General features: G+C 39.2%; 1 protein-coding gene and 1 long non-coding RNA gene across 7 annotated transcripts in view; one reads left to right on the top strand and one right to left on the bottom strand.

The window, feature by feature from the left end:
- Window positions 1-11,416, top strand: part of m1ap (meiosis 1 associated protein) — a 38,987-nt gene extending 27,571 nt beyond the window's left edge. For all 6 annotated transcript variants that reach the window (XM_081599302.1, XM_081599300.1, XM_081599299.1 and 3 more), the window contains 6 exons: window positions 2,039-2,180; window positions 5,097-5,160; window positions 5,233-5,375; window positions 6,168-6,283; window positions 6,391-6,475; window positions 9,113-11,416. In XM_081599302.1, the coding sequence (XP_081455428.1) occupies window positions 2,039-2,180; window positions 5,097-5,160; window positions 5,233-5,375; window positions 6,168-6,283; window positions 6,391-6,475; window positions 9,113-9,322 (760 nt within the window). In that variant the 3' untranslated portion in view covers window positions 9,323-11,416. The remainder of the gene's footprint in view (window positions 1-2,038; window positions 2,181-5,096; window positions 5,161-5,232; window positions 5,376-6,167; window positions 6,284-6,390; window positions 6,476-9,112) is intronic.
- On the bottom strand, window positions 438-17,461 carry LOC103480774 (uncharacterized). The gene is made up of 6 exons (XR_014084610.1): window positions 17,374-17,461; window positions 13,743-13,896; window positions 12,729-12,802; window positions 4,983-5,168; window positions 4,401-4,506; window positions 438-952 (listed from the first exon to the last, which is right to left on the bottom strand). It is a non-coding gene; the product is annotated as an uncharacterized LOC103480774 (long non-coding RNA).
- Window positions 17,462-20,250: the final 2,789 nt, after the last annotated feature.

Raw genomic sequence — 20,250 nt, 5'->3', positions numbered from 1 at the left:
GAAAATGTTGTTTCCATTTGAAACCAAATGTTTTCAATAAAAACAGACATTTTTTTTCTCACTGTCTGAATTTAAATCAGACCAAACTGCTCTTGTTTTGGGTGAGTTATAATTATCAAAATTATTTCTACTTGCTAAATGCCACAAAACTTAGCAAGACAATTTTTTGTACCTTTCTTTGCTTATGGTGTTTTAACGTTTAATTTGAGCAGGAAGGTCATTTACATTAGCATGATTTTTTTTTTTGGCTTAATGACTTATTGACTTGCATAATTGAAAAAAGATTGACTTATATTTTTTACACTGAACAACATTATTGAAATCTCAAAGCATCAAATTTGGCTACATAAGATGTCCCTATCTTATTAGTTAATAATAGTAATAAATGATGTCATATAATAGTAAATTTATAGTTCATTTGTATTGGTTTATCTCCAAAGTGTGGGGCTGGAAAGGTTTGAAAATGCTTGGAAAGTGCTTCAATTTTACTGTGGGAAAAGTGTACAAACCCTGGACATATATTTTATTTTTTATTGACAAGATAAACGAAGCGGATGCTTCTTTTTCATTTCATCTCCTCAAAAAACACAACATGAATGTCCTCTTCCCTCCTGTTTCTGCCACGTTCACTCTTCCTAATTTTGTGTCTGGCTTGATGAAACAGAGGAAGAGAAGAAACACGCGAGCCCTTTGCCGTCCGTGTGATGAAACCTCGCTCCAGTAGAATCTCTATGAATGCCTTCTTTCTGACTGCATGGAGCAGCGGAATATTTCTTAGATGAAACTCTCTCATCGTGTTAGAGGACGCTTTGTTCTGCTCTGATGTTTGAAGCGTATCGGAACGAGTGAAACCGAGCGGAAAAACTTCACAGGGGCTAAAAGACGGTTTTCTGGACTGACTTGTTTATGTCCTCCATGTGCTTTGCATCCTTTTGTTCACGTTCTTCTGCTTCTGGGAGAGGGAGAACACAAGAATGAGTTAGCAGCCGAGACGGAAAACCATGAGATGTTTTTGTGAAGTTTTGATTTATAGATAACAGATTCTACTGGAAGCAAACACAAAATGAAACGCAGGGCCTTGAGAAAGTAGTGCTTGTAATTTTTCACATTTTGGCCTCTAAATTCAGTGCTTTTTAGTTAGATTTTATGTGATGGATCAATACAATCGTGTGTATAACTGTGAAGTGGAATTAATTTCCTTCTTCATTCTTAATTATTCCTTCATTTCACTTTGATTGGCTACAAACTATTGTCTGCTTCTCAGTGCAATGAAATCAAGTTGTTGCAATTTTATGTTGTTTATATAAGTAGTGAAAGTTATTTAGTGCTTGAAATCCATATTTTCCTTTTATTTTCCTTTGTTTCTCATATTTATGAGTATCTATTATACTGCTGCTTTGCATATGTTTACGTCTGAGAACCAAACAGCAGATACTTGGCTGATGTTCAAGAGATGATGTCACTGACTCCTGTAAACATAAACACACACACAAACAGCACCACAAACTGATGCACACTTCTTCTAAGTCAAACACACCTTTGTGCCTTCACAACAGAATGTAGAGACCGAGGTGTTTGGAGTGACATAGGCCTGTTTCCATCAGTTATCCTGATTTGCATGGCGTTTGCATTTTTTGTGGAAGAGCAGTTACGTGTGCGTCTGTGTTCAGGAAAAAAGTGTTTTACATAAATGAGTCACAGCATTAACCTGCAGTTAAGGAAGTTCTCAGAAGAAATGAAAAGTTTACGCTGTGAAGGACCTGCAGAGATGACGGTTCACGTCAGGAGTATTTTTAGCAGCATCTAGTCACCAAACATTTCCGAATAAAGGATTTTGGTCAATAATGCAGCCATTCAAGGTTCCATTACTGATTCTGGGCCATTTGCTGCATATTTTCCCTTCATCTCTCTCAGCCCATTTCCTATCTAACTTCTATGAATAAAGGCCACTAGTGCTATAAAACATCTAAAACAAAAGCCTCATATTTCCTTCAGTCTTGTATGCTTATAATCTCAAGTGAGACTGTGTGTTTTGAAGGGTCCTGCATGCAGACGGAGTGTGTGAGAGTGTGCTGTACGGGCTGCCGCTGGTGATCCGGCCCACCACCTGCTGGCAGCTGGACTGGGACGAGATGGAGACCAACAACAGCCTTTTCCATGCACTCTGCCAGACACTGCGGGTGTGTAAACAAGCTAACACTATTCTCCCACTGATGACAGTAAAATGTATCCAGATGTGCAAAATTATTGCTATGATTATAACTTTGAACATTAATAAAGTGTTTTTGAATTTGAATTGCACCTAAAATTAGTGTAAATTTAGGTATGATGCCAATTTGAGCCACCAGGCACTTAAGGAATGAAACAACATTCAGTCTAATTGACACTATTTCTCAAGCAAGACTTACAAACTTAGCCAAAATATATGTTTTTAAATGACCTCTTATCTTTTTTTCATTATTACAGTTCTGTAAATACTGCAAATCTCACTTTTTTGTCATATGAAATCGGTTTACGAACTGAATTTCAACAAGTAATTTCGAACAGCATTTGGTTTTCATCCTGCAGGGTTTCAAATACAGCTGAATACTGAAACATTTATTTACTGCACTGTGCTAGAAACTTTTATTCCCAGTCTTACCACAAGTACTTCTGTAATTGATTACTTATTGAACATTTTATATATAATCGAAATCCATGCAGAGAATTTACCATTACTACAACTGAACGTAAATTTGAGATATTTCTTTATAACACTATCCATTCCTTAGTTGCCTAGCGTTGCCAAAAAGCTTCAAATACAAAATTAGAATCAGTTTTAGAAATTTTATCATGCTGTCTATCCAGATATATCAGTTGTAGAAGGCATTAGTGAGACTATATATGTCTTTTTACTGCTCAGGTTAAGATTATTTACTGAGTTTATCAGCCAAATTCCAAGCAGAATGGCACCATAACATTTATAATAGTATCCTTAGTGTGAGTGGCTTATGTATGAAATTACATTTTTGGTTTTCATGGCTTTACTCACAATTAAACAGCTATAAAGGTAATTAGCTTCACCGGGTGATAAGGGTTTAAGGTTTGGACATGCCAAGTTCATCTATTGATGTTAAAGATGCACAATGATTTGTTTTTTCTTCTTTTGTAGCAAACTAAATATTATATATAAAAATATAACTTCAGAAGGACATACAGTCACTTCAACTCTATTCCAACAGCAGTGCAATGTCATTTTTAAATTTCTACATTATTCTGAAAACACTTGGCTTTGATAACAAAAGAACACAAGAAAGCAGGCACTGTTTAAGAAAGTAAACTTACAGACACACCTCACTGACCAGTGGGTTTTGTGACTTGCCTCAAAATGCTGAAAAAGCTGCAGTCACACAGAAAAAGAGAAGTCCGTCTTAAGACCTAAAGCCCAGAAAGCTAAGGAGGAAAGTGAAAGAATAAAAACGAGCTAAACGAAGCCTGAGAAAACAGCCGCAGGCCTCTGGTGATGTCATCGGCTTTCAGGCTTGAAGCAGTTCAGAAAAGATATGGACTTATTGCTTTTATTCTATATCTCCTGTTTTCACACTGGCTTGTTTAAGTATCTGGTGTTTGATTACAAAAATCTGCTACCTTCTAAATCTTGTTTATTGATTTATTCAAGGAAAAGAAAACTATCCAAACCAACATGGTTGACAATGAGTCTTTTAAGTCATATGGAGCAATCTTGGCTCAGTCTTCTTTGCAGAATTCTTTTAATTCAGCCACTCTAGAGATTCTCAAACAGAGAAAGTCCAGACTTTGACTAGGCCCTGGGGAAATCTTTATTTTGTTTTGGGGTTTTGTTTGTGCTTCATTGTTCTCAACATGTCTGTACACTCTTAAAAGTGTTAAATTTATGCATCCAAAATTAAGGCCTTAAATTGTCTTAAATATATATTTTTAAATTCAAGTTGGTATTAAATACATTAATCACAGGTATTTCATTTTGTCATGGCAGAGTTTTTTTTCTTGCAGGACTTTTCTTTTCAAGCACCCGTCTGACCCACTGAGAGGTCTTAGCTAGTGATTGATATATAACCTTGGTACAGGTTTTAAAGTTCATTTAAGAGTGTCTTAAGTTTCACATTTGAGTTGGTGAAACCTGCAGTCATCTCGGTTCTGTTTCATATTTATTCATTGTGTTTCTTTTGGTCAGCAGTGGTTTTGGTGGTGGGAACTTTCCCATGGAGGCAGTTGTTGCTGAGTCTCTTTTGTTTTTCTGAATCATGATTATTTGACCTCCGCTAAAGGAAGTGAGGCCTCTCATGCTTAAGGCTTTGCTCCAGGTCCTTTTGTGACCTCGTCGCCTTGTCACTACATTTTTGGAGTAATTTTTGTTCCCCGGCCCTTTCAGAAAGGTTTACCTCTTTTCTCACTGGGGGTCATTCAAATCCTTAGCTTTGTAATCCTTTCCAGACTCTGACATATCAATGATTTTGTTTCTTACGCTGGCCAGCAGGGCGAAATGTGCTGCAAACACATAAAACACAGATGTACACACAAAAAAAACATGCGACAGAAAAATGCTGCAATCACAGGAAATAGAAACAGGATAGCAACAGGAAGTACAAAAAAGCTGCAAACTTGCTCCACAAAATGGAAGTGCTCCAGACCACTAGGGGGAGTCTGGAGTACGTTAACTACGTAAATATCCTGCTGTTCCATAATGTTGTAAAAGGCAGCATGTCTGATAGAGACATGCAGTGTAGTGTGCCTTCTCTTTCTTCCCCTACAAACTTTCTACTGAGGTCTGATCACATATGATTTGGTGGTCGACTCCCTCTAGTTGTCTGGAGGACTTCCATTTTACAAGTTTGCAATGTTTTATACTTTTGGTTAAGCCATTTGCAGCATTTTCATTTCAAAATGAAAATATCACAAGTCAGTAATTGTTTAACATGAATTAATGTTGAGACAAATGACACATGGTTGATTTCTTTTATCACCTTCATTTGCTATGACTGCTTTGCGCCAGTTCTCCATATTTCTCTGCCGCACAGAGAAATATGGAGGAGCTGAAAGCCGATTTCTAATGCAGTTTCTCCTTCGTCCACCTTCAGAATCAAGACTTGTTCCTGCTGCTGATGGTGGAGCCTGATAAGAAATCCCCAGCTGGAGGCTCAGGTCTGTGTCTCAAAGACAAACACACAGTTTATTACTTCATGTCTTCACATCCTCTTGTCGTACCTGGTGCAGGTGTGTGTTCCCACTACGTCCTCCAGCCGTCTCCGTCTGTCTCCCTCCTCCTGAAGCCCGTCGCCTCCAGAGAGCTGCTGCTGCCTTGCTCTCTGCCCGTCTCAAATCAGGACCCCTCCCCGAATGCCATGCAGAGCATACAGGTTCAGTAACATCGGTTTGTTTAATGGAAGTTGCACTAGATAGAAATATATTTGTTGATATAAGTAGATTTTATCATAAAAGCTGGCAAAGATGATGCCCTTCTTCTTGTTCCGCAACTCAGAAAAAATGTTCTGTTATTGTTGAAAAGGTTCATTTTAATTAAACACATGAAAATAGTCAATAAGAATCTGTACTTTTCCTTCACTCACACTTCATAGCAACATATTCAAAGTCTTAAGAGTGTAAAACTGGATGTAAAACTTTCCAGTTTATCAATATTTTTAATAATCTGGCAAGATTTTCACAGCTTGTATGCAAAAGTGAATAAATGTGAATCTTTTCAATCTATATATATTTGTCGTCAAATTTAGGTTAGCTACATTCATTCTAGTAGGAATAATGAGCTGTGATGAAGGAAAATATTCCAATTTATCATGATTTTATTATGCTTCTTTACCTTTAATAATCATATCATGTATACATGAAATGTTTATTTATGTTGTATATGACTTTGTGGCTGTTGAAGGCACTTTATAAATAATCTTTACTTACTTGCTAATAAATATTCAAAATAAAAACATATGTACATTTTACTGGAAATTAGTGTTTACTTAATTTATAGCTTCATAAAACCCGAGTATTTAGGTTAGACTAAGACCACAGTTTCTAAAATGTTACAGTATATATACATACAGGCACATTTTATGAGTGTCTTGAACAATATTTACTAGAAACAAAAAAGGATTTTGCGCTTGTTCCTCTAAGGTTTTTATGTTTTGTGTGCGTCTCAGAGTTGCCTCTCTCAGCTGGATGAGGACTTTGTGCTGAACCCTCTCCTGCTGAGCAGCAACCTGTACCAGCACCTCCGCAGCAGAGCGCTCCTCTCACAGCCACGGTACCCGTACAGGTCGGCCGCCTTATCCGCTCCCACCGTAAAATCCTCCTCAAGCACAGAGAGAGAGGGAGACGAGGAATGACAACATGAGGGGCTTATCGCGCATCTCTTTCTTTCAGGCTCCAGTCGGCAGCCGCCCACAGAGAGCAGCAGCCGCAGGCGGCAGAAAGCAGCAGGAACACAGGCGGCCGACAGCAGCGGCAGGTAAAGGTCAACAGCTGCTCCTCATGGAAATAATAGAGCAGCGGAAACGTTGGCGCCGCGGTTCCAGAGCCAATTACGCATAAAAACTAGGACAGCTTAAATTTAGCCTCTTTTTAGGATAACTTCCTCCTCACGTCTTTAGTTCCTGGGTGACCCACTAGATGGCAGTGCAGAGTTCACACAGACAAGACTAAATAAAGTCCAAATAAACAGGAAAACATAAAAGTTTCTTTGTGTTCTGCTTTGGGTAGTCAAATACTGCAAACTATTTTTATTCTTTAATTTTGACCTTTGAGCTCGGTCAGACCTAAAAAGTAACATTTAGCATAATCTATTTTAATAAAAGGCAAATTAATTTCCTAATGTTGTTTTTATTTAGACTGTTTACAGCCACCGAATAAAAACAAAAGACCTGAACTAAAACCAGTAGATACCGACTCCTAAAAGGGACTTTTGGTTTTGTTTAATGTGACCAAACTTTAAGTGGGAGGGGGTTCATACATTTTCATATTCCCCGCTTCACATTTATTTACTTATTTCATTTACTTATTTTACTCAGTTATTTGGTTATTTTGCATTTTTTATTATCTATTTATTGCATTTTTTTTTTTATTTTATTATTTGGTGTAGTTCATTTAATGGATTTTTTTATTTTACTTATTTGCTTCTTTTTTTACTCATATAACGTATATTTTTAATCAATTGATTGATTTTCTCAATTTATTTATTCATCTATTAATCAACGCTCTATTTATTTTGTACTTGAGATCCAAAATCAAACAGTCAATTTCTAAATGCAACTTATTTTCTTTTTAAGATGAATGCAACATGCTAAACACTAAGCCGTTGGTATTTAATCTTTTTTTTTTTGCATTAAAAGTATAAGAAGTTAAAACTCTAGAAGCTGTTCTGCTGCGGTGATGCTGCGTCTGGGATCAGAAGTCACGCTCGGCTCTAAGTTTTGAACATTAAGACAGAAAGTCCTGCTGAGTCAAACTAATTCTCTTTGAATCATTCTTTTATTGTAGTTCAATATTTCCAGAATGACTCATAACAGCCAATTAAACTCAGTGACACAGCAAGGCTGTGGTGAGGCCGTCTGAAAAGCAAGATTACTTAAAATAAAAACAGACTTGCAACAAAAAGTGATTCTTCTCGGATTAAAAAAATTCAATTTCTTAGAAAAAAAACGTTGCGTTTATTTGTCGTCGTATTTCCGGTGAAGAGTTTTAACGGCCAACTCGTGTTTCTTGTTGCAGCGTTGATCCTGTGCAGACATCGCCGTGCTTTGACTCCTACTGTCTTTTCACAACATTATTAATCGTTCATTCAAGCTAAACCCATTTTCCAAACGGCCTCCTGCTTGAGAACTCGCACATCAAGCTGCCATTTTATTTCAATTTGTCCCCGCGGTGCCGTGTGACTCATCATGACCGATAAGCTGCTGACATGCAAATAGTTCGCTTCAGTGCAAGACAATGTCCAGGACTATGTTTTTTACTCGTCTTCGTCCTATTTTTTTATTTCTTAAATTAGTTTAGAATCTGCTGAACCTTGTTTTTGCTTTGTACTCTAAGAATAAGACAAAGAAGATTGAAAGTTTGAGAACTATAATGATTCAGTTCCAAAAAACCTGCCAATCTGAAAACAAATCACTTTTGTTTAAAGGAGATGAGCTATTTTTGAAATACTTTTCTAATGAACCAAGAGTCTGTCTTGACACTGAACTGATTAACATACGTGAATTATTCCCACACATTTTTACATTTTAAACTCTGTATTTTTTTACCCAATTTTTTAACCCAAAATTGGACGGATGAATGGATTTTTTGCTAAATATTTTAAGCTCAATCAGGCCCCAGTGACATCCACTAGTTGATCTTAGGACTTGTGTTGTGAAAAGTGTTTCCATTGCAGTTTTGAATCAAATTTGATTCGGCCAAAAAAAAAAAATCCACCTCATCCCAGCGCAAAAAAGGTGATTTTTTTCAAAATTACTGTGTTTCCATGAATTTATTTTCAAAACGTCAAATTGCAAAACGTGGACAAAATGTTCCATCAAGACCTGCATTCAGACTCCTTCAGGCTTTTTCTCACGGATGTCGTCACTGACTCTGTCACAATAGCAAATTTTGCTGGACGATAAATAGTCCCAGAAGTTATTGCGATAAATGATAGTATTGTAGTTTTGAGACCATTTTAAAGGAAAATAATAGTAATAATGTAAAAACACAACATTCTCAACTTTAAATCCTAATGAATATTTAACTCTGAAACTGGAAGGCATTTTAAATATCCCAAATAAGCCAAAACAAAAAACAAAAAAAAACGAAACAACAAATAAAACGAATTCTGAAGTTTCTGGTAATAAAATCGTCCTTCAAAATAAAAGTCCTAGCTGAGCCCAAAGCACCAGACTGACGACTTTGTTATCCGGTTTTTGGTAGAAAAACGATAAATCATGGAAATCATGGCTCTTGTTTTTGATCTACATCTCAACTCAGCTTAATTCAGTCCAACAACACTTTACCATCCACGGTTACAAATTAGATAAATATGTGTGTAAAATGTGTTTCTTGATCTCGAGGAGGTTTCCTCTGCACACACGGACACAATGTGTGTGTTGTTTCGCCGCAGCCTCCAAGCCGCCAGCCTGGACCCAGCAGCAGGGTCAGGGCCACCGTGGCTCCGCTGCCCTCCGCCTCCCCCTGCTCCTCCTCCCTGCTGGGACCCCCTCCGGCGAAGGCCTCCCGCCCCGCGCTGCACTTCCTCAGCAGCGGCCGCCGGGCCCCGGCCCCTCCTCTGCAGGAAGACGACGGCGGCGATGACTGTTTGATTTTACAGTAAGAACAATGAATGGTGAGTGGAAGAAAGGAGTCAGAGAGAAAGGGAGAGGTGAGCGCCGCGCTGCAGAGGGGTTTCCCTGCATCGGCAGCAGACCTTAGTCAGCACAAATACGCTCTCATTTGGCTAATTGGGCTCGCCGTAAAACATACGAGCGCCCACATGGCTCTTAAAGTATTTAAAGAGATTGTTAAAAAAAAACAAAAAATGCTTTAATTTGAGGCTTTAGTCCCCTGGAAATGTATTCGAAGCCTTTGAATTAATCGAAACCACAAACGTTTGGTGTGTTTTATTGGGATTTAAGGTTACAGAGCAGAACTGTGAAGAGGGAAGGAAAATGATATGTGGTTGTCATTATTTTTCTTAAAACGGTGAAAATCTGACAAGTGTGGTGTGCATTTAAATTCACCCAACCACCCAAATAAAACCCCCATCAAGCCACATTATGCTTTAAAACCTTCAAATTGTTGTTTGTGATATAACCTCAAGCTTTTTTTGACTTTGGATGGGAAGCCCCAGTGAACATCAGCTGTCAAGTCTGGGCTTTGACTAGGTCATCTCAAATGACCCAAACCAAGTCCTGTAACAGCCGTTTTGTGACCAGGATGCTGCGTTGTTTGTTTCTTTTGGTTTTACACACTCAAACTGGACCGTCGTTACTAATTAGGTGACATTCAAAGACAGCTGGTTTTACTTGCGGATATCAGAGTAAAGGTGTGTCTGAATTACCAGAACATCTTATAGTAAGAGCTGAAGTGAACCTGTGAAGCTGGGCAGAACGCTGAGGCAGCACACTTCAAAACTGCAAACCTATAAAGAGTGAAAACCACGAGATGAAGGGAAGCAGCAGGACAATGAAGGCTTCCTTCAGTAATGAGGAGGAAGAAAGAACAAAAGGTTCCTCATGTAGGCAGATCAAAGCTTCTGTGAAAAAATTGCTTCCTGCTTTTAATGTAAGACCCCCCAAAAGACGAGAGTAAACACACCACGTATGTACAGTGATGTGTGCATGAAGCCCCACAGACAGAAACACACACAAGTGCGCGTTTCTTTTCATTTTGGCCCTTGAACCCCCAGTTTGAACACAGCGTCTCTGTTATAAAGCAGCAGACAGAGGGGCCTCTCTGCTGGGCCCCTCCCGCTCCAGGGGGGGCCGCAGCCTGCAAGCAGAACCAAACGAGTGATAAAAATCTCCAGCGTGAGTCTTCTGTGAAACGGCGAACGTAGAAAGTGAGAACGTTTCCGCGGTGCTTTTGGCCGGGCGGTTCACGCTACGTCGATGAAGCGGCTTCGTTTGCATTTGCTCCCGTTTAGTCGATGATTCACGCTCTTGCGTAGATTCCGCTCGGTTGAAACACATTTGTGTCGTCACTCGTCTTAATTTATTCCTCTTCAGGAAGCTGCATCATCCTCACACACACACACACACGCGGACAGACGCTCACACAGAGTTAATCGGGATCCCGCCATTCCGCCCCCCCCTGAACCTCGCTGCGCCGGCGAGTGACTTGCATGACACCGCAGCTCCTCCGCGTTCGCAAACCCAAAACCACAACGAAACGTTTTGTTCCCAGAGGCCTAAAGTTCGGACCTCAGCAACGTTCCGCTGACGTTTCACCCTCGTTGTTTTCTGTGACGTCTTTTCTCGTTTAATTACCTTAAAAAGCGGAGAAGTTGAGTCGGCGCGTGCAGATTTCATAAATTGGTTCAGGCAGAGCAACGGCAAGCCCCTCTGTCCGCGTTGAGGGTCAAAAGGTCGGCGCTGGAGGTCCTTCTGTTTGATCCTGACGCTGTCAGACACACTTCACATTTAAATAAAATCAGAGGACAAAACTGTGCTTGTTTCTGCTTTAAAAGCCTTTTGTGTTGTTCTGCTGTTACATTTTAACATGTTAATGTTGCAGTTTGGTGTTTGCTTTGTGTTTAATTGCTTTTCTTTTGTGTGATTTTAACGGTTCATCCATATAGAAAATGAACAGTTCATCTTTAAACTCAGTTCTCTCTGCTGTGTGTCTTCACTGTGTTCTATATTTATATATTTCTTATCTCTGTGGCATTTGGGTTACTAAATAAAAGCAACATTTGTTGGGAACTTTATCAGCGTAAAATCTCTGTGACATTAAGTGACTGCAGGAGAAAGGAGAGCATTTGACCTTCTAACCTTTAACCACCCACTGACTTCCTAACTGTGCAACATCAAACTCCAGATCCTGATGGCAGTGAACGTTACCTCCAAGCACCACCATACTGCCACCACCATGCTAGTGCACCAGTTAGTGTAGCAGATAATTTAATATTTCAATGTGGATAGAAGAACTTAACGTGGCACAGATGTTTCCAGGGGCTTTATTTATTTATTTATTTTTTTAATAAGCGTTGGTCATAAACAATTCAAGGTGGCGGCCATTTTTCAAGATGATCGTCAAGGAAGATTTATTTTTGCACCACAACTGCCAGCATTTACCACAGATGAATGCTGTTGGTGTCAAATCATACATAAATGGACCCACAAGAATTATATATTTACTGATAACTTTTAAATTTTCAAGCTGGCCACCAGGGCTGTCATGGAGAATTAATTTTTGCACTAAAATTGCCAAATAACTGAACACTAAGCTGCTAAATAGATTTTAAAAATCAGCAGAAGCTAACGCTAAACCACTAAACGCACTAAAAAGTTGGCAGAAGCTAATGCTAAATCGCTAAACACAAACAAAATTGACAGATGCTAATGCTAAATTGCTAAACACACAAAACAATTGGCAGAAGCTAATGCTAACCATAAAGAAAACTGTCTCAGTCCGTTTTGCACATCTTTCTTTCCTCAGTCCTCAGTTGTTGATTTTGCTACATGCATGCGATCTACATTTTTAACGGCTGTTTGTCTCCTAAAATAATCAAGAGGCTCAATATTTTTTGCTGAAAATTAGTTGCAGCCCAAAAAGATGCAGCAGGTGGAGCTGAGTCTACCCAGAATATTTCCATATATCAAGATGAGGAGCTATTATCTGCTCAAGGTTTGTACATTTGTGTACATTTTTAAATCATTCTCGAAACTCTTTTTACTGAGAAAAACGTTATTTTTCTCCGGCCAGTTTCCACTGTGATCCAACAAAAATAACTTTTCTGCATTCACACTGTCTAAAAGAATGATTCTTTTAACTCATCTATATCTGTTCTAGGATAATATTAGTTCTGCGACTTCCTGCTTTATTCTTAATGTTCCATTTCCTTTTTTGCAACAATCTGCAGCAGAGGCAGAATTATGTTTTAGCTTCTCTCTGTCTCTGTCGCTTTCCTGCAATTGTCCACACATGTAGGCCACAGGAATCAGACAAGCATACAAGAGTCACAATTCAGACTCAGGGAGCAAAAAAAAAAAAATAATAATAATAATCATGTCTCTTACCAGCAAAGCTGAGCAAGAACTGGAAGAGGAAGTTCATCTCTGGGAGGGAGGAAGTGAGGAGGTGAAGTCAGGACCTTGCAGGGACCAAACAAGAATTGTTTGAAAGAAATGGGAAACATTTTTCAAGTCTGAATTGTCTAGAAAATCCTGATCCTTTCCTTTTTTCTTTTCTTTTATTTTTGCTTATACCCAAGACTAATGCATAGTTCAAGCTCCAAAACAATCAATTTTATGTTTTTGCAGTGCAAAATCTTACCAAGTATTTTCTGGTTTAGTGTATAGTGCAAACATCTCAGCACACTGAAAATAAGGTAAAACTGACTTACATGTAACATCTAGGCAAAATGTAACTCTTGAATAATGATAAAAAGAACTAATTCCACTGACAATTTTTGTTCACTTATGACAAGATATTTTCCCCATGTTATAAGTGAAATAATCTGCCAGGAGAACTGGTACTTTTTCATAAATATTAAGGAAATATTCACTTAAAACAAGCTCCTATGCCTTGCTGAAGTTAGTTGCAAGTTAGTTTTGTCTTATTTTAAATGCACTAGAAGCTAAACAAAAAAAACTTGGTAAGATTTTGTGTAGAGGTTGTAAATGAGTAGACTTTTGCAGATAAAATCATTTTACTGGAAACGAAAGACCCAAACAATCCTCTTCCTCCTGACGACTCACTTTTGTGCTTAAAACCTTGTAGTTTACACACACACACACACACACACATGCACACCACACACACGTGCCTTTATTTTTAGGTCAGCAGAGCGATGACGTGCATGAAGACCTGTCATTTCCTTCAGGTAGTTCTGAGAAAGATCTAAGGAGGAATGAGTAAGATTCTCTTTCAGACCCATGACTGCACGGGGGCTAGCCCACGCTAGGAGCTAAAAATAAACCGGGGTGGTCTTCACGGGGAGGAAGCCGTAGAGTTTCGGGTGTTTCTGAACGCAGATCGCACAGATCCCTATCAGATGTTCAAAAGTGAAAGGGGTTCTTGCTTTGCCTTACCGCAGAGTTGAAACAGAAGGAGGAAATACATCCTAGCTTCAGCTAAATGTTGCTTTATATTCAGAAGTGCAGCTGACAGCTGTCGAAGTTCCTCAACATTAGAAGGAAGTCCTTTCTCAGATCACATCAGACTGAAGCTTTGGGTCTGAAGAACCTGCGGAAGGAGCAAGAGTTTACTTCAGGCTGGAAGACAAACGTCTTTAAAGATAAATCATTTCGACTTTACTCCTTCCCTCTGGTTAAACGTCTGCAGCCTCGTAGCATAATTCTGTCTGGATCTTTGCAGAATCATTTAAATTGTTGGATTTTCTAGTATGCATGACGTTTGGTTTTTAGTCAACAATGTTACACAAAAGCAAACATCATCTGCCTCATGGGGATACACACACACACACACACACACACAAAACCAAGCACTCATCCAGAAATACTGTCACCCAGAAGAGAAACACAGCTAAACAGATATTAATACCACTAAAAATTATTTTGCTTTTAAAATGCTGGAAATGTCTTGTTATAAATAAAGTCTGTCAGTGGAATCAGTACTTTTATCAGTATTAAGAAATTATTTTCTTAAACTCAAATTTATTGCTGAAAAGTTACGTGTAAGTTATTTTTGAACTACAAACGCAACCAAAAATATTTAAGATTTAGTTTTTGCAGTGTAGGCTTTACTTTCCAAAAGCAAACTCCATATTTAATTTGTTTGGTTTACATGCAACATTGATTTCAGATTCGCTCTCACACGTGTGTCTTGTAAAATAGACGTCCCCACCACATCCTTACTACCGCTGATGCGAGGAGCGGCCATCTTGAAACACAAAGTCCGCCTAACTCTCAGTTTCCCCACTGGTGAAACCCGACTTCTGGGGAGCGTTCCAGTTGATTTTTCCAACTAAGAAGTCAGAATTTCCCAGTTCCAAGTGCAACTGGAACGCAGCGTAAAACTGGGTCGGCCTCAAATTTACTAACTCAAACAAATGTCTTGTCAGTTTGGTGGAATCGCTCCACCGTTGCCTGTGGATGCAGCTTCTCAGAGGCGTCTGTTTCAGAGCTGCAGCTGTTTTTCTTGGTCACCAGTGATGTTGAACTTCCACTACATTTCCAGGTGACGAAGTGAGACATAAACAGCCCACGTTCTGCTGGCGTTCATTTTGTTTTTCTTCATCGCTGTGACTCCGCCGCTCTTCGTGAGCCGCAGCATCTTAGCCATAAAAAACAAACATCTGCTGCAGGACGTCAAGAGCTGAGCGTCCTCCAACGCCGCACACGTTCGTAACGCAAAGACGTTCGTAGTTCAGTAGATTGTGCAGCTCTCATTGTGACCAATTTTAAGCGGTTTAAACTGGACCCCAAACACAGATTGAAACTGGTTTTGGAACCAAAACCAGGATCAATACCAGTTCTCCTGAGAAGCTAATCTTGTTGGGGTGAAGTGGAAACCTGAGCGGACGAGACAAAACCCATAAAACATTCAAACTTGTTCGCTATCACATCACTTTTTAAAAATATTAAAGCAGAATTAAGGATATGTTCCAGACTAGGCTGGATAAATTTTACTGTTTTACTGAATTAAATTTGGTAAAGCCTTCTTTTATATCTTATCAACATTTGAAATTGTTTTATTTTTCTGTCGTGAAACTTTTAAACAAACCCGATTTTTGTCTTCTCGAGTCTGTGCCGCCAGGAGTCACTGAAAGGAAAAAAAAAGAAAAAAGTATTTTCTGTTTCATCCTGAGAAATAAAGCCAATCACACCTACAGTAGTTCAGAGTGCAGCGCTCTGTGCTTTGTGGCGGGTTGACAGGGCAGAGGTCACTTTTCACTGAATGACTCACGACAGACCTGCTGGCATGATCCAAAAGGCACCTCACTCTCGGCTCACCAGGAAATCCTCTGAATAAAACAAAGATCAAACTGTTTAGCTTCACTTCCGGACAGGTTCTGCAGCAGAAACAGGAAGGAAGAGCGCATCACGTTAGCGGCACCGTCTGAACCGTGGAAAACGGCGATGGCAGCAGTCGTCTCTGGAGCCGCGCAGCAACGCGCGCCTCTCCGTCTGGAGGCTTTATTGACAGACTTTTTGCTGTCTAGTTTCCAGTGCAAATATCTTAGTATACTTCAAATGAGGCAAAGCCAACTTACAAGTAGCTTTTCATCAAAAATATGAGACTGTTTTAAGTCGGTAATTCCTTAAAAAGTACTTGGTCCGTTGGAAAATTGTTTCTCTCATAACATGAGAGAAACATGTTATGAGAGGCAAGACGAGTCAAACTAAGAGCTTAAACACGGAGAGAAGATAAAAAAGTTTCTGCTCCTATTTTGGTTTTTACAGCGCTGGTGTTTCAGTTCAGTTTTCCAGCTCTCAACCACAAAACAAAGAAATAATAAATAAATAAAAAGGAGTGTTTATCCACCACTCATCCAACATTCCTGTAATTTAGTCAACACAGAAACGCAGCTTTAGGATATTGCGAATATTCCTCATTAGCACTGACACTCATAACAGTATTGCTGTTATGCTAACAGCAGTTTCACAACCGCTGGGTGTGAAGTTAGAGATGCACAAAGCAAATGAGTTATTCCTAGTCAAAATTGTAAGTGCTGCATCATCAAATTAATGGCTCAACTTTTAATTTCTGCAGCTTGTGCATTCCCTTTACTTTTTGATTCAGAAAGGGTCCGTCACACAGAAGCACCTGTCTGGGTAAGAAGCAGTTTCAGTGCCTCTTGTCGTTGCACCGACTCTTCTCTTTCTGTAAATATAACATGACCTTTAAAGAAAAGCTGCAAAGTGAGAGACGGCGTCTGAAATATTAAAGGTTACAGGCTGTTTGTGTGGATGTTGACACCGCCGTTAAAACAGCCTCGCCCCCACACAGCCTCGCCCACACACAGCCTCGCCCACACACAGCCTCGCCCACACAGCGTGATCTTGTCTTTTACTGCAGAGGCAGTCCACACTTTAAAAAAATTTTAAAAAATGGACGACCTAAATTATCAAGGGCTTCCTCTTAATATGCTTCCTGTCTAAGAACAGTGTGAACCTGCTGAAGCTGATCTGAAACTATTAGGTTGGGGGTTTTTTTGTTGTTGTTGTCTGAGCTTGCATAAAAATGATCACATCAACACACTCAAGAATTAAACAACAAAAAGATGTGGCTGGACTTGCTCAACATATTTTCACTTAAATGCACTGCAACACAAAAGACTCATTTTCACACCTAGACGTGCCTAAACTCAGCTCATGCGCGAAGTCAGCCGAACTGCTTGGCACAAGTTTGAAAGGTCAGACGAGTTGAGAAGAAGTTTGGTGCAAAAGGCAGAGGAGGTGATCGCTGCAAAGGCGACCTGAGGGTGGAGCCCTAATCAGTCGGTGTGAGACAAAACGAAACCAGGGACTGAGAAGTACTGAACGCCACAAGAGGTGGAGGTCTCAAAAATAAATAAGCCGATAAATTAGTTTCTGATGTCAGATTCATAGCAGAAGTATTCTGTACATTCCAGCCGCTTTATAGCGCAATCAGATAGAGCTGGGCAATAAATCGATAACAATTTATACCGCGATAGACATGTGATCAATATCAATAGATAACACTTCTGGTAGAATATTTAGTATGTAGAATACTCACTGACTACTGGTGCAGAGCCGCACTGCATTCTGGGAGATGTAGGCAGAGGAAAGGCTTTAGTTTCTCGACCTCTTAAGGCAAGCTAAGAAAGATTGGTGGAATCAACTATCTCACTCTCTTTGGTAACCTAGCAACTCACTCATTCTTTGGTTACTTAGCAACAACCTGCTGAGTGGCGCAGCAGCAGTTCAAGGTTTCGTCACTATGCCAAATCAAAAGAGTGAAAACTGTGAGTAAAACAGGAGAAGGTCATGCCATCAGTTTGGCTGCATTTCAGATATTCAAAACAATTAACTAATCAATAATTATCGATATCGACCGATACGAAACGCTTATATTGTGACGTGTTTGATCTGTATTGTCCAACCCTTCAATCCTGTAACAATTATTTGCTACCTTCAGTTGCTGTATTCATCAAACACGACTTAAAAGAATTTTGACTTTGTAATTTAACATCTTGAAATTGGGCCTCTGTCTCTTTAAGAAGCTCCCTTTTGTTTGAATGAATGAAGTCCCTCATGTTTGTGGTCACATAACTGCTTCAACTGAGTGTAAGAAACTATGTTGTTTCATTGAATAAATAAAACCATTTTTTGAAACCATTTTCTGAAAATGTCTGTTTGTTTTTCTTTTAAACGCAGCTGGTTCAGTTTGCTCTTCGTTATTTAACAAGTCTGGACAAGAACGGAAAACTGTTCAATTTCCGGGTCGTATTTCTTAATCTGTTGCCTAAAAATCTGAATTTGTAAAATGAATAACATAAAAAAATAAATAAGTAAAAAAAATATATTTATATTTAAATTATGTTCTTTAACTTCATAGAACATTTAGATTTGTTCTGTTTTTTTAGTCTCCGTGCCTTCTTAATTCAATCAGGGTTTTTACTAAGTTTATTTATTTTTTTATACAACTAAATTAAAGCTACCACAGTCCACAAACTGTGCTTTAAATAATCTGCGTTTGGTGTCAAATAATCCAGTCCAGATTTGACAAAAAACTCCAAATGTTACTGCTTTTAAAAACGAGCCCAGCTGTAAATATTTGAGATAAATTATTCGTGCTCAAGTGTGCAGAACTTTACAAAAACCGCAAGGAAAACAAAACAGAAAAAAAATTCAAACATGGAACTTGATTACAAGTTTTCATGCTCCTTTTATTTTTCACATCTCAACCTCAAGCTGCCGGGATTTTATTTGGCAGACAAAGTACTGCATAACTGCGACGTAAAGAGAGAAGCACGTCTTGTTTTCAATCTTTTTGAACAAAGAAAATTCTAAAAAGTGTGGCATGCATTTGTAATCAGCAGACTTTACTCTAACGCCCCTAAAAACAATGCAGCACAGCCAGTTGCATTCAGCAGTTGGAATAGAAAAAGTCAACTTCTGTGTAATTTAAGGACAACATTATCGAGCCTCTTGAAGCAGCCATGAGGTTCATGCTGCAGAGATCCACAGCTCAGGAGACATGGTGGTGGCAGCATCATGCTGTTGGACTGGTTTTTACAGAGAAAATTGTCAAAATGGATGAGAAAGTGGAGCCAGACACAGAATAATCCTTGAAGGAAACCCGTTAGATGCAGAAGCTTTGAGGCTAAACTGCTAAAGCATCAATGGATGCATAAGTGTTACACTGGCCTAGTCAAAGTTCAGACCTAAAACATAATAAGAATCTGTTCTGTAGAGACAAAATGAGCTAAATGCATGTAGAGATTTATTGATTCTGGAGGGTCTGAATACAAATGTGCTATTTTTAAAGTTTTATTTGTAAAAATAAATGTAAACTTTGCATCATCTGGCGTAGCTTGTTGGATTCTCTCGGTATGAACGCTTTTTCAAGCCACTGTGCATCAATAATGAACATTTGAGCTCCCAGCTGAGCATAAAGCAGTAAAACTGCAACAATAAAACAATAAATCTCGCTCTTTAGCAGACGACTCGGTTGAGGTAGAACTGCGATCAAAACTGAAGTTGGAATCATATTATTGGCACTTTATGGTGGTTTTACAACCCTAATGAGCAAAGACAAAAGTCTCCATACTGAAACACGCAGGACCTGTAAACGTGTAAACAGCTCGTTAGTCGTTCCAAGAGGAAGTGTTGACGCAAATGAAAGAAACAAAAAGCACACAGTCCCCCTTTTACCCAACGCTCCTTTTTCCTCCTTTGATGAGTTCAAAGATAGTTTAATGAAAAAAACAGAAGCTCTTTTTACTTTCTGTTTTTCTTCCCTCTCTCTGAGAGAAGCAGAGATGTAATCAGTTACTTTTCCAGAGCTGGAAGTACTCTAGCAGCAGGTGAGGGAAAGAAAAAGGCCAAAAAGAAAGAGAAAAAGAGAGAGAGAGAGAGAGACGGCAGTAAGTGGAACAGCCTGTACCTGTTTGTGAGCCAAGACGACAGACAGGTTCATCCATCCAGACAGCATTCATCACATTAAATCGGGGATCTGAAACGTTGTTTTCCCTCGTATTCGTCTTCCTAAGGGCATCGCTCTGCAGTTAAAATGCACAGCAGGTCCGACATGGCAAAGCAGCCACCATCATCTGTCGCCTCAGCAACCAAACAACACAATTAGAGGCAGAGAAGGAAGGAAGAAAAGTAAGAAAGAACGTCTTTGTTTGGGTCTTTTTTCCTTCTTTTTCTTTTTTTTTTTTTTTTTGAAGGCTACGATTTTACGGTGTGATTAAGTGGTTGGAAACAGACTGAAACAACAAAAACAGAGCAGAGGAAGAGAAGTGAAGGATGAGGTCAGACTGTTTTTACTGTCCCGGCCGCTCCGGCACAGAAAAGTCCTTTTTAAACACGAATAACAGATTCTGATTGGACCAGAACCACCAAGGGGAAGAAATTACGACCAGTTTAATGACTCGGTTTAGCGAAA

Source organism: Poecilia reticulata, chromosome 18 (genome assembly GCF_904066995.2).
Source record: "Poecilia reticulata chromosome 18, P_reticulata-male-v2, whole genome shotgun sequence".
In the NCBI taxonomy this organism is placed as follows: domain Eukaryota; kingdom Metazoa; phylum Chordata; class Actinopteri; order Cyprinodontiformes; family Poeciliidae; genus Poecilia; species Poecilia reticulata.
The sequence above is the reverse complement of the archived record's forward strand: the minus strand, read 5'-3'. Positions and strand labels throughout refer to the sequence as shown.